The sequence below is a fragment of the Siphateles boraxobius genome, unplaced genomic scaffold, assembly GCF_051911475.1.
Source record: "Siphateles boraxobius isolate OS27281-9 unplaced genomic scaffold, OSU_SipBor_1 25, whole genome shotgun sequence".
Lineage (NCBI taxonomy): Eukaryota > Metazoa > Chordata > Actinopteri > Cypriniformes > Leuciscidae > Siphateles > Siphateles boraxobius.
In genome coordinates this window covers 27,227,266-27,241,045 of record NW_027508866.1, presented here as the reverse complement: position 1 = coordinate 27,241,045, position 13,780 = coordinate 27,227,266, and the positions used below count along the sequence as shown (strand labels likewise).

Sequence of the window (13,780 nt, the reverse complement as noted above, 5' to 3'; positions counted from 1 at the left end):
AAAGGGAAAAATATAAATTACACTGTAATATGCAGTTTTCATGATTAGGTAATCGCGGCAGCTGTGATCTTTTTCTCATAGAGCAAAACAATTCATCAGAAAAACAAAAGTGAATGAAAGGTAACAAAATATTCGGGCTTTACTAAAACCATTCGGGGCTTAAGCCCCCTTAGCCCAGCCCTAGCGCCCTGCCGTAAGTTCTCTATAAATAAATTAAACTTGAAACTTTACAAAGCACATTTACAACAACCTTGGTTGACCAAAGTGCTTATATGACCTAGTCCCTAAATATTTAGCTTATACGTATAGTTGCGCTTCATCTAAGTCTAATGGTGCAATTTCTAAATATTTAGTAGTGCGTAAGTTGTGAAACTTTAGGATTCAGGGGGCTTTAGGATTAGGATTCAGCTTTAGGATTCAACTCTCTAGAGTTGTGCTTCATCTAAGTCTAATGGTGCAATTTCTAAATATTTAGTAGTGCGTAAGTTGTAATTTAGTGCTTATTTAGGTCTAACTAGGTTAACTTACTGGTGCAACCGGCCCCCTGAATCCTATATAAATGGGACTCAATGAAGAAACCAAAGACCCCACTTTTTTGTAATGAGAATTGAGATGTTTTAGAAAAAAGGACCTGAAATCGAGCCCTGTGGTTCCCCACAAGCAATGGATGCTGCAAATGATGATAGACAAGACATTACCAGACTCAAGTTTTAGAGATGGGATGTATGGGTACTTCCCTTGGTCCTATACCCATCTTAGATCAGGGTATGGGTGTATGGGTGCTGTGTGACTATTCTATTTAACTCACTTTAGCAGGAAAAAACTAAATTTGAGACCGTGGATTAAAATGATGGTGTGCATTTTTTTTCCTTGGAAGGTCTTGTTTGAAGTTTGTTTTATTGGCTGTTAACAGACACAGTAACTTCAGTCTTACAGTGAATTGATTTGTTTTTGCTCAGAGTAACCGTCAGATCCGGCTGAACGAACTGTTGAAGGAGCACTCCAGCACAGCCAACCTCATAGTCATGTAAGTTACAAACCTGAACTTATAAACATGCTCACTTGCTGTCACCTACTGGCGGAGTGATGCATTGAAAAGACTGTTATATCAGCACGTATGCTCGACCAGTCGGTTTAAAGTTGAATCATAGTTTAGTTACAGTTCTTCACTCTGTGTGTCAGGGTTCGTACAAGGTGCTAAAGTACTTCAAGGACTTACATTTCAAAAAGTCAAATTCAAGCAGTGTGGTTTTCAAGGGTTTTCCAGGACTGAAAGCTTCACTTTTCATGTACCTCTTTGTAAATATGGCTGACTTATTAAACTATATGAAAATTCATTAAAAATAATAATAAAGAAAATAAAATCTTTTCATGCAACACCGTATCAAGAAAAGGTCTGATGAGGGTTTATCAGACGTGCTGCAAAGTACGCCAACTTTATAATGGCTATTATTGTTCTATAAATAATATTTTATATTATAAACTTTGTATTTAATATATTTTATTAAATACGTTGTAAGTTGTATTCTGGATACCTTATATCTGTAATTTGAGTTTAAAAAAAATCCTAAAGATATTGTTTGATAAGTGCGATCTCTGATTGTGATCCTTGAAAACCAAAAAAGTAGTGCTTCAAGTCCTTAAAAGTCCTGGAATTTCTTTTTACATTATCTGTACGAACCCTGTTTTTTTACTGCCGTTCACACTGTAATGTTTCTAAAAAAGTACCATTCATTTTCTCCTTTTGGATTTACAGCTCTGAGGCACAAGTCTCTCTCTCAAAAAACATGATCATGACAATGAGTGAGACTGGTCATTCGAGAGTTCCTTTCTTTATAGTCAAGCAGCACTAATGTGTGTGTGTGTGTGTGTGTGTGTGTGTGTGTGTGTGTGTGTGTGTGTGTGTGTGTGTGTGTGTGTGTGTGTGTGTGTGTGTGTGTGTGTGTGTGTGTGTGTGTGTGACAGGAGCATGCCGCTGGCCAGGAAAGGAGCCGTCTCCAGTGCTCTGTATATGGCCTGGCTGGACACACTCTCCAAAGACCTGCCGCCCATCCTGTTAGTGCGTGGGAACCATCAGAGCGTCCTCACCTTCTACTCGTAGAGCACACACACACACACACACACACACACAGACACACAGAGTACAGCACATCTGACTGATGATGATGATGATGATGACGACGACAGACGCTCCTCAACGAAGCTGAAACCAGAGCGGTTCTTCCTTCAACGCCAACAGGAGAGATCACGTTTGCTGGTTATACTGTCTTCAGCTCACAGTTTCTGAGCACACGTTGTTATACTGATTGTTGTTATTATTACTATGACTGTCACAACTTTTTGAGTTGTGGATTTATTTTTCCTCTTTCGTACTTTTTAATTTGCTCTTGTTGAAGCAATAATCACCTCCTTTCTTATTTTCTCACTTTGAAGAAAAACACGGTTCTTTGCAACACTTAGCCTTGTGGATGTGCCTTCCTGTGCGATCATATTAAATTCTTACATTTTAAAAAATCACGCTTCAACCCGAGTGGACTGAGGTCTCCACTGTGCAGCATTAGAAAATACTTTTTGGCTTTTTTTTTGTAGTCAGTTTTTTTATTCTTCTGTTGTTTTTTTCTTCAAAGTTTTACGTCTTCCTTTAAGCATTGAATGAGTTGTGGTGTTTTTGCGCATGTTCTTGTTCCATTGATAGACCTGAACTACGGGGTGATTACAATCATCTTTCACGTAGTCTAATGTAAAAAGTCAGAACTTTTAACAAAACTATATTAGTTTTCCCTTGTGTACAGTTGAACAGTTTTTGGTTTGACGAAGAGAGGCTGATGGATGAGTGCTGTCTGAAGGGAGGAAAAGAGAAGTCAGATCCTTTCAAACTAACAATGAACCAAAAGAGAGCAAAGCCCTGGATTCACAGAGAAGACCTTTGCCTTAACAGATGAAGTGAGGATTGTTTTTACTTGTCGTCTTCAAGCCATACTGGCTAGCTGTGATGAAAGATGGACTAATGCCTGAACGAGAATGTAATCCTGGCCGTCTAGGGAAGCTCTCCCATCTTTACACTTTCCTAGTTTTATAAAGCAGTCTGTACCTTCATAAACCACCATCTTCCCTCTTACATAGACAGAATGTTTTCTGCGTTGAATGAAGCTGATTTGTTCCTCTATGCAGATGGACTGCGTGCGACTCGTTGAAATATTGTAATCTAAACTCAGGATTGAGAGCCGGGTTCATCTTTAATGTTGGAGACGTCTGACATCCAGGATTTCAGTCTGTCCTGTTCCTGAATGTTATCTGTTTGTCCGGTTGGTTCTTGTGATTGAATGCTAGGATGTGACCAGATGTTTGTTGTATGGCCCATCATGCCTTAGTTTAAACCGGTCATTAACTGAAGCATTGGTCAGTTTAACTGCAGTCCAGCTGAAAATATGAATATTGGGCGTCTTTGGTTTGGTCTGGTTCCCAACACTAATAGTTTGCAGGCGCAGTGTGTTGCAGTTCTGTGTATGTTATATTCATGCAATTCACTGCCCTGCAACTTACCTGAGAAATAATCCATGTGACGAATATAATCACATTTATAGTTCTCAATATAAACTAATATTTAAAAGTTAAGTGTGTGTTTGTGTGTGTGTGTGTGCGCACCGCATGTGTTTTCATTTGAAGTGGGTGAAATTAGTGAAGCTGATGGTACAATCTTACCTATTGAAAATCTATTGTTTGATCGGGAGAACGAGTGCTGTACAGACACACCAACGTATGACAAAATAATCATTCAAGATAACAGGTAGGAGTTGAATGGTGAAGACACTTGTATATTATATGTAGATCTAGAAAAGAAAGCAGGAGAGTGTCACAACCATATAATGTGTGTTTCTCACCGATGTAGAAATGCATTAGTTGCAGCTGTAGGTTTCCACACCACGAGGTGCTTTAAAAGTGCCTCTCAACGGTTCCTCTGGTTTTTCTGTAGATGAAGACGTTATTTTGCCCTTGGCATGTCACAGCATTTCTCGTTCTGCAGAATGTGTTGCCAAAGTCTCTCACATTTTCTCAGTAGCTTATCGTGTGCAAATGAGTTAACACATCAAGGTCAACGAGTTCCAGCTCTAGTTCACACTATTCTTCCTTACTAACCTGTAAATATCTTTTAGCTTAACCAGATTAATCAAAGGAGTGGAATTAATATGGTGAAATTATTTATTACAGGTTGTTTTTTGTTACAGTAGTTTTAAGATGTTTTTTTTTTTTTTTTTTTTAGTTTGGGTTTAGCCTGCACAATCTTTTTCTTTTTCAATGTTTGGTCACATTTCTATCTTTTATATGCCTTTTAAAGAAATGCTCTGTTGACCAATGGTTTGAGTTTCCTGCTAAACCATGAGGGTGGTTCTGATTGATTGTGCTGGAACAGTAATGTTTTGATATACTGTACTGTTATTTGTCACATGCTTTTTTCTAACATTTTAACGGTTAAGGGTATCGATGCTTTGTACATCTTTATTGCAATATATAAAAATAAACAAATGATAATCAGTTGTTCTGTTTTTGTTGGTGCCTCTAAATACAGATACTCATCTTTTACCACTGGGTCCTCAATGATTCTCGACCTCGGAGACAACCTTGTTATCGGCCCTCAGACAAAATAACCAGGCTTGTTAACCAGCTCCTGAATCAAAAAAGTATAAATATGGTGTCTGTTTTCAAGCAGTGATTCAGCTGAAGATCTCAGAAAGATCTCATGGCACTCAGTTAACTCCGCAGTCTGAAACGCTGTCTTTTATAAGCATAATTTAATGGTGGCAGTGATACACATCACCCTATAGTAGGCTTGTACCTAAAGAGCGCTTTAAGAGTTAATGAGGCAAGACATACAGTTTAACAGGTTTATTTACTGTGGACAATCTACACCCAGTAGAATTTACAAAGTGTAATCTGCTTTATGCTATTTATAGTGAAACAAAACATGTTACAATGATCTCCAGTCAACCATAACTAAGAAGAACGAACGGTTTTGCAACAGAGAGAGGGATAATCAGGGCTGGAAATGCAGGTAATTGGGGAGATTTGGGGTACAGAGATCCAGTTCAAAACAATGAGGCTTTTCATCTTATTCATGTAATAGCCTCCAAACACTATGCAATTTTCATACATACAGGTCCTTCTCAAAAAATTAGCATATTGTGATAAAGTTAATTATTTTCCATAATGTAATGATACAAATTAAACTTTCATATATTTTAGATTCATTGCACACCAACTGAAATATTTCAGGTCCTTTATTGTTTTAATACTGATGATTTTGGCATACAGCTCATGAAAACCCAAAATTCCTATCTCAAAAAATTAGCATATTTCATCCGACCAATAAAAGAAGTGTTTTTAATACAAAAAAAGGCAAACTTCAAATAATTATGTTTAGTTATGCACTCAATACTTGGTCGGGAATCCTTTTGCAGAAATGACTGCTTCAATGCGGCGTGGCATGGAGGCAATCAGCCTGTGGCACTGCTGAGGTGTTATGGAGGCCCAGGATGAATGGATAGCGGCCTTAAGCTCATCCAGAGTGTTGGGTCTTGCGTCTCTCAACTTCCTCTTCACAATATCCCACAAATTCTCTATGGGGTTCAGGTCAGGAGAGTTGGCAGGCCAATTGAGCACAGTAATACCATGGTCAGTAAACCATTTACCAGTGGTTTTGGCACTGTGAGCAGGTGCCAGGTCGTGCTGAAAAATGAAATCTTCATCTCCATAAAGCTTTTCAGCAGATGGAAGCATGAAGTGCTCCAAAATCTCCTGATAGCTAGCTGCATTGACCCTGCCCTTGATAAAACACAGTGGACCAACACCAGCAGCTGACATGGCACCCCAGACCATCACTGACTGTGGGTACTTGACACTGGACTTCAGGCATATTGGCATTTCCTTCTCCCAAGTCTTCCTCCAGACTCTGGCACCTTGATTTCCGAATGACATGCAAAACTGAGCAACAGTCCAGTCATGCTTCTCTGTAGCCCAGGTCAGGCGCTTCTGCCGCTGTTTCTGGTTCAAAAGTGGCTTGACCTGGGGAATGCGGCACCTGTAGCCCATTTCCTGCACACGCCTGTGCACGGTGGCTCTGGATGTTTCTACTCCAGACTCAGTCCACTGCTTCCGCAGGTCCCCCAAGGTCTGGAATCGGTCCTTCTCCACAATCTTCCTCAGGGTCCAGTCACCTCTTCTCGTTGTGCAGCGTTTTTTGCCACACTTTTTCCTTCCCACAGACTTCCCACTGAGGTGCCTTGATACAGCACTCTGGGAACAGCGTATTTGTTCAGAAATTTCTTTCTGTGTCTTACCCTCTTGCTTGAGGGTGTCAATGATGGCCTTCTGGACAGCAGTCAGGTCGGCAGTCTTACCCATGATTGCGGTTTTGAGTAATGAAACAGGCTTGGAGTTTTTAAAAGCCTCAGGAATCTTTTGCAGCTGTTTAGAATTAATTAGTTGATTCAGATGATTAGGTTAATAGCTCGTTTAGAGACCCTTTTCATGATATGCTAATTTTTTGAGATAGGAATTTTGGGTTTCCATGAGCTGTATGCCAAAATCATCAGTATTAAAACAATAAAAGACCTGAAATATTTCAGTTGCTGTGCAATGAATCTAAAATATATGAAAGTTTAATTTTTATCATAACATTATGGAAAAAAATTAACTTTATCACAATATGCTAATTTTTTGAGAAGGACCTGTAAATATAGTGGGGTTTTCTCCATTTACATTTTAAAAATGGAAAATATGTCCGCAACTAGGCCCTTTCAAGCTGCATAAGACAGTATGTGTGCTTGTGTACATGCTTTATGAAGAAAATTGTGTGTAAACATTTTATGTGAGCATCTCAGGTCGTAAATTTCGAAAGGCTTAAAAACAAATATACTTAAAAGTTTTATTTAATAAAAAAAAAATCTGTGAGGGTTTGGGGAAAGAAAATATGATTAGCTCCATATAAAAACAATTCAGCTGTTTCAATGAGTATTACGTATTCAGACAATAATCACGGGGAGCATGTAGGAGTGTGATGTGGTGTGATGTGGAGTGATGAAGAGTGTGATGAAGAGTGTGATGAGGAATGATGAGGAGTGTGATGAGGGGTGTGATGTGGGGTGTGATGAGGAGTGTCATGAGGAGTGTGATGAGGAGTGTGATGAGCAGGGCTGGAACGGGTCATCAGAACTGCTACTCTACTGGAGTGTGATGTGGAGTGTGATGAGCAGGGCTGGAGCAGGTTCATCAGAACCTCTGATCTGCAGGGTGTAGTGTGTCCTTGAGGAGGTCCTGTGTGTGCGGTGCAGGTAACTGACCCCTGCCCGCTGTCTGATCTGGAAGAGACCATCCTGGTTTCCGGCTGTGATGGAGTAGGTCTCGCGCTGGACGAGGGATCGGACCGCAGGCACCAGCTCCAGGACGGCTGCTCTGGGTTTGAGTTGTGAACGCTTGAGAAGTAACTTCAGCGGCTGATCCACGTCCACACTGGCCAGACTAACTGCTTCCTGTAGGAACAGCAGAATATTATATTACAGTTATGAGGTTCAGTGAACGGACATCCACATCCAGCATTTATTTAGAAGAGGAATGAAACTAACAGTCCAACACATTTTTAAAGCGTTCACACAAACTTTTTCTCTCATAAATTACTTGCCCTTCATTTTGTTCAAACCTGTAAGATTTTTAAAGGGTTACTAAACCCTAAACCAACTTTTTTTAGTTAATGATCTGTAAGACTGGGGCTTTATTATTGCTGTTCATTGATTCAAGTAATTTTTTTGACATTTAGGTTTAAAGTGTTTTAATTCTAACATTCCCCCCCCCCCCCGCCTATTTTAATTTTTGGGTGAATCAATCCCTATGATAAAATTCTCTTGATTTTTTCTCTTGTCTTTTACCTGTGTGAATTTTGAAGTGTCTCTTCTCCTGATACTTTTCTTCTTTTGTCCACTGGTTTTGCAGCCATAGCAGGTTTCCAAGTTCATCACCTCCAAAACCAGCAGCAGATACACAGTGCCTACAGGAACACACTCATTCAATCTCACTGATGAGAAAGATCCAAATAAAAGGCACAATATAAATAACACAGAATGCTGGCTACATGTATTTCTACCCATGTCATTCGCATTTAGCAGACACTTTTGTCCAAAGCAACAGACAAATGACGATTGTTCCTATTTTTTTAAAAGAGCCAACAATATTCATAATATAAAACTATAAAGAGAAAGGCCGCTTTCCCACTGTTTGCATGGTAAGAAACTAACTGGGATCAAGGTCCATTTAAATGTTTTATTAATTATCATGCTGTTTCATTACTGTAATAAATACAAAAAATGTTCAGATGCATTAAAGGGAAAAGAACTAGTTTTTATTTTATTTTTTATTTTTTAGTCCCATTAAAGGGAATCATCAATGATGATTCTCATTACTGTAATATAGTAGTTGTATTGTATTACACAGCATAGTATAATAATCAATCAGTAAAAAACACAAAATTAAGAGAAGTATAATGATTTTTTTGTGCAAAAATCCAGCCATGTTTTGAGCAGGTTTCATTCGATTTGCCCAAAAATTGCTAACAAAAAATACATAGTTTAATCATTTCTAACATTATAATGAAATCCCTATTACTTGTCCACTATTCACTAGTCAACTATAATCTGTCTTGCTATGTAAATATTCCACTTGACTTTAGTGTAACGGTATTTGGTGCAGACTCACCCCTGTCCTGCTCTGTAATATCCAGCGGGACATCCGCACACGAATGCGTGTTTGAGCAGGCGTATATGCAGGGCCTCATGGAGGACACACACTCGTCCACGTCTTCACAGCTCGGGGTCAAAGGTAAAGCCAGATGGACAGCCACACTTAAAGCTGCCCAACGTGTTGAAACAGGAAGCTGAACGACAGTTGCCCGGGTTCAAGCACTCATTGTCATCTGCAGTTAAGAAAAACAGTAAAGCATCACAGATTGTTGGAAAGATAAAAAATATATGTTTTAACTTTAATTTAAAAATGTGGGTCAGTTCTGATTTGATTTGGCAAGCTGTTCCAAAGTTTAGGAGCGGATACCCAAGTACAAGAGTGTTAGAGTGTCAAGGAAATAAAAGCATGGATCATCAAAATTATTAAAAAAAGAGAAAATATCATTTTTACCAAAACTCGCAATTGATAGCAGGTTGTAAAATAAAGTTTCTATCAAGCTTTAGAGCACTGTCCAGGGGTGTGTTTTCCTTACAACTCAGTAACTCTCTGCTACAGTCAGGTTGCTACCATAGTACAAAGCATTGTTTAAGAAATCAACTAGATAGTCACGACTGTTTCCTGAAACCGTACTGTCGCAAATTGGTCGTTCAACCACGTTGGTTAATGATGTCACACAGGTGATGGAGTAATAAACAGTTTTATTAAAAGAACTTGAGATTTAATTAATGCTAGATGTTTTGCTATAAATTACGGGCATGGTATCTGAGGACTATTTCTAATTTGTCTCCGTTTTTTTTGCTTTATTTCCAGATTCAATCATAGGCTCGTTCTTACGTAGTAGAGCACGTTAACACATGCGCGCTCTTAAAACTGTGTTTTAAATCTCTTGACAAACTAAAAGACATAAATGACATTTGTATGTATTCTAAATAAAATATATAGATTGTACTGAATGTCAGCTTGCTTATTTGGCTCAAGAGTCCACATGTCATGCAAACAAGAAACTGCTTCTTGATAAAAGGATGAGATCTGTCGCTCCAAACCGCAACTCTGCGATGCTGTTTGCAAATGTTTGTCTGAACGATGTTTTCGGGAAACACAGACTCGTTGGACTATGCTGATAACGATGGAACTTATGATCATAGTTGGCTAATGCTGCTTTCGGGAAACACACCCCTGAAGGACTCCCAGATTTTTCACATGAGGCTTGACATAGAGTTTAGACAGTGAGATTTCAGTTAGGTCTGAATGCAACAATCTGTTTTACTCCCATTTAAGCTTAGGTTGCAAAGTTTAGGGTTATAGAATGTATACAGTTTGTACAGTATAAAAATTATGTCTATGGAAAGTGCCCATAAAACTAGGAAACCCAACAATTTTGTGTGTGTGTGTGTGTGTGTGTGTGTGTGTGTGTGTGTGTGTGTGTGTGTGTGTGTGTGTGTGTGTGTGTGTGTGTGTGTGTGTGTGTGTGTGTGTGTGTGTGTGTGTGTGTGTGTGTGTGTGTGTGTGTGTGTGTGTGTGTGTACACACTAACCCACACATTGGTTCCACTGCTGGTGTTGAGTGTATCCCTGTGGACAGCTGCAACGGAAACCACCCGCAACATTCTGACAGCCAAACTGACACCTGTGATCACACACACACTCATCTATATCTGAGAGAGAGAGAGAAACATGTAACGTAATTCATGCATCTCACATAGTATAGTGCAGTGGCCCCGCAGACAGTACGCTGGACACTTCAGTGCTTTCACACTTCCATTGCTTGGTATACACCCGAGTCTGATTCCTCCCCTCATCCTTCCCCGTCTCTTCACATTGTGCTTTTGGATCCATACCATGGATCCATCAACGGCAGCTGTAAACCACTGTATCTGGGTAATGACTTAGGAAGAGAACATCCTATAGCTTTGCTGTTTTATTTATGTTTTTGTTACATTGGATTAATCAGCAGAACCTTAGGGAGAGAGAAAGAACTCTTGTGTTTGTATGCTGTGCATGTACCATAAGAGATATAAGAGATGAGGAGAATGCTAAAGAAACACCATTTCAAGCAAACTTTAGGTTTAGAAAACAGCGTTCATATCATCCAAATGAACTTCACATCACTCGTATGTTCATTTCATGCAAAAGGATTCTGTGAGTGCACCAAATGCCAGTGTGAAAGAACCTCCAAGGCTCAAATACACTGATCTTTGTGTTCCTCTCCATTGCGCGAACAGTTGAGTGTGCTAGCCTTTCAAAGCACTACATAGTGGATAACATAATTGAGCAAGACCCATTTGTTTGCAGGGAACGTCATGGACAGAGACTCGTATAGTGACTAACTGGATCCAGTGCTGGTCAAGTTATCCACATGAAGATCTTTCGGCTTGGCATTTGTAAGCAAGAGAAATCTGTGGCTGAATTTGCCCTCAATGGCTGAAAAGGATAAATGACATACTCATGATCAGCCAGCAGAACCCAAGAGTCTGTTTGGATGTGATGCAACAATGGTTTGAAGCAAAGAGAAGAGAACAGGAAGCTTTTGGATCATCTGCTTGTGGTCCCGGCCAACCCAACACTACACCACAACTTCTCCATTCAGCTAGGCTCGTCATCCATCAAGGTCAGCCAGGAACTTTGGAGTTGTCATTGATGATCAATTGAACTTCACAGACCACATTGCTAGAACGGCCCAGTCCTGTAGATTTGCTTTATACAACATTAGAAGGATCAGGCCCTTCCTATCAGAGCATACTACACAACTCCTTGTCCAAGTGCTTGTTCTGTCCAGACTGGACTATTGTAATGCTCTCCTAGCAGGTCTTCCAGCTTGCTCTGTCAAACCTCTGCAACTGATCCGGAATGCTGCAGCTAGAGTGGTCTTCAACAAGATGAAGACAACACGTCACTCCTCTCACAAAATTGCGCTGGTTGCCAGTTGCCGCTTGCATCAAATTCAAGTCACTGATGTTTGCCTACAGAACAACCACTGGTTCTGGTCCCTTTTACCTAAACTCATTACTTCAGACTTACGTGCCATCCAGTAACTTGCGCTCTCTACCTGTGAACCTGATCTTGTGGTGAATCATCTCAAACAGGCACAAAATCTCTTTCTCAGACCTTTACCTGGACTGTTTCCTGCTGGTGGAATGACTCAAACTGCCTGTAACTGCTGAAAAAAACAGTTCCGTCTGGCGCGTGCAATGATGACGCAGTGAATAGTGAGGATTCTGTCTGACCAATCAGCAGTCTGCAGTGTTTTCACGTCACATTTTAGTATCGCCTCAGCTCACTCAGAACCTTGCCGGAGGTGATACGAAAAAAAGTACCCGAAAGCAGGTACAGGTACAACTTTAACACACAGGAAAACCAAACAAAGGCGAGTCGAGTCGAGTCGTGTCGAGCTGGTACTGTGTAGTGGAAAAGCTGCTTAACAAAACTAACCTGTCTTGTCAGGGTCGGAGAGAATCCTTTCAAAGGATACAGATTCCAGTAAGATAAGCGGGATGCAGCAGTGAGCCACATATGGCTGCGTTTCAGTCATATGTTCACATTAGTGTGCCGATTTGCACAGAAAACTTGTGTCTTAGTTATTCTGTAGTAGCGTCAGTGACAAATAAGGTTTGGGAAGATGGGAAATTCAAAAAAAATTTAAAAGCATGCATCAGGTATGTAAAAATGTACAGAGCGTATTTATGTTACGCAGCCAGTTTCAGCTTCTGCAAGAACCTATGAGGTTCATTATCATGTTTCGCAGCACGTTTGAGCTTCATCAAGAACCAATGAGGTTCATTCTCGTGTTACGCAGCACGTTTGAGCTTCTGCAAAAACCAATGAGGTTGATTCTCATGTTACGCAGCATGTTCGAGCTTCTGCAAGAACCAATGAGGTTGATTCTCATGTTACGCAGCATGTTTGAGGCTCAGCAAGAACCAATGAGGTTCATTCTCGTGTTACGCAGCACGTTTAAGCTTCTGCAAGAACCAATGAGGTTCATTCTCATGTTACACAGCAAGTGTGAGCTTTAGTAAGAACCAATGAGGTTCATTCTCATGTTACGCAGCACATTTGAGCTTCTGCAAGAACCAATGAGGTTCATTCTTGTGTTATGTAGCAAGTTTAAGCTTCTACAAGAACCAATGTGGTTCATTCTCGTGTTACGCAGCACGTTTGAGCTTCTGCAAGAACAAATAAGGTTCATTGTCATGTTACGCAGCACGTTTGAGCTTCTGGAAGAACCAATGAGGTTCATTCTCATGTTACGCAGCACGTTTGAGCTTCAGCAAGAACCAATGAGGTTCATTCTCTTGTTACACAGCACGTTTGAGCTTCTGCAAGAACCAATGAGGTTGATTCTCATGTTACGCAGCACGTTTGAGCTTTTGCAAGAACCAATGAGGTTCATTCTCTTGTTACGCAGCACGTTTTAGCTTCTGCAAAAACCAATGAGGTTGATTCTCATGTTATGCAGCACATTGGAGGCTCAGCAAGAACCAGTGAGGTTCATTCTCGTGTTATGCAGCACGTTTAAGCTTCTGCAAGAACCAATGAGGTTCATTCTCGTATTACGCAGCAAGTTTAGGCTTTAGCAAGAACCAATGAGATTCATTCTCATGTTACGCAGCAAGTTTAAGCTTCTGCAAAACCAATGAAGTTCATTCTCGTGTTACGCAGCACGTTTGAGCTTCTGCAAGAACCACTGAGGTTCATTCTCATGTTACGCAGCACGTTTAAGCTTCTGCAAGAACCAATGAGGTTCATTCTCATGTTACGAAGCAAGTTTAAGCTTCTGCAAGAACCAATGAGGTTCATTCTCGTGTTATGCAGCACGTTTGAGCTTCTGCAAGAACCAATGAGGTTCATTCTTGCGTTATGCAGCACGTTTGAGCTTCTGCAAGAACCAATGAGGTTCATTCTCGTGTTACGCAGCACTTTTGAGCTTCAGCAAGAAACAATGAGGTTCATTCTCATGTTACGCAGCAATGTTTAAACTTCTGCAAGAACCAATGAGGTTCATTCTCATGTTATGCAGCAAGTGTAAGCTTCTGCAAGAACCAATGAGGTTCATT

The 13,780-nt window shown here is 40.2% G+C and overlaps 2 protein-coding genes across 3 annotated transcripts in view; one reads left to right on the top strand and one right to left on the bottom strand.

Moving 5' to 3' along the window:
• slc12a2 (solute carrier family 12 member 2) overlaps window positions 1-4,533 on the top strand; it is a 121,006-nt gene extending 116,473 nt beyond the window's left edge. For both annotated transcript variants that reach the window (XM_077243436.1, XM_077243437.1), the window contains 2 exons: window positions 960-1,027; window positions 1,966-4,533. In XM_077243436.1, coding sequence (XP_077099551.1) covers window positions 960-1,027; window positions 1,966-2,101 — 204 coding nt within the window. In that variant the 3' untranslated portion in view covers window positions 2,102-4,533. The remainder of the gene's footprint in view (window positions 1-959; window positions 1,028-1,965) is intronic.
• Window positions 4,534-4,869: 336 nt separating this feature from the next.
• fbn2 (fibrillin 2) overlaps window positions 4,870-13,780 on the bottom strand; it is a 119,222-nt gene continuing 110,311 nt past the window's right edge. The window contains 7 exon segments of the mRNA XM_077243913.1: window positions 4,870-7,526; window positions 7,920-7,995; window positions 7,997-8,038; window positions 8,743-8,788; window positions 8,791-8,855; window positions 8,857-8,959; window positions 10,262-10,377. Coding sequence (XP_077100028.1) covers window positions 7,218-7,526; window positions 7,920-7,995; window positions 7,997-8,038; window positions 8,743-8,788; window positions 8,791-8,855; window positions 8,857-8,959; window positions 10,262-10,377 — 757 coding nt within the window. The 3' untranslated portion in view covers window positions 4,870-7,217.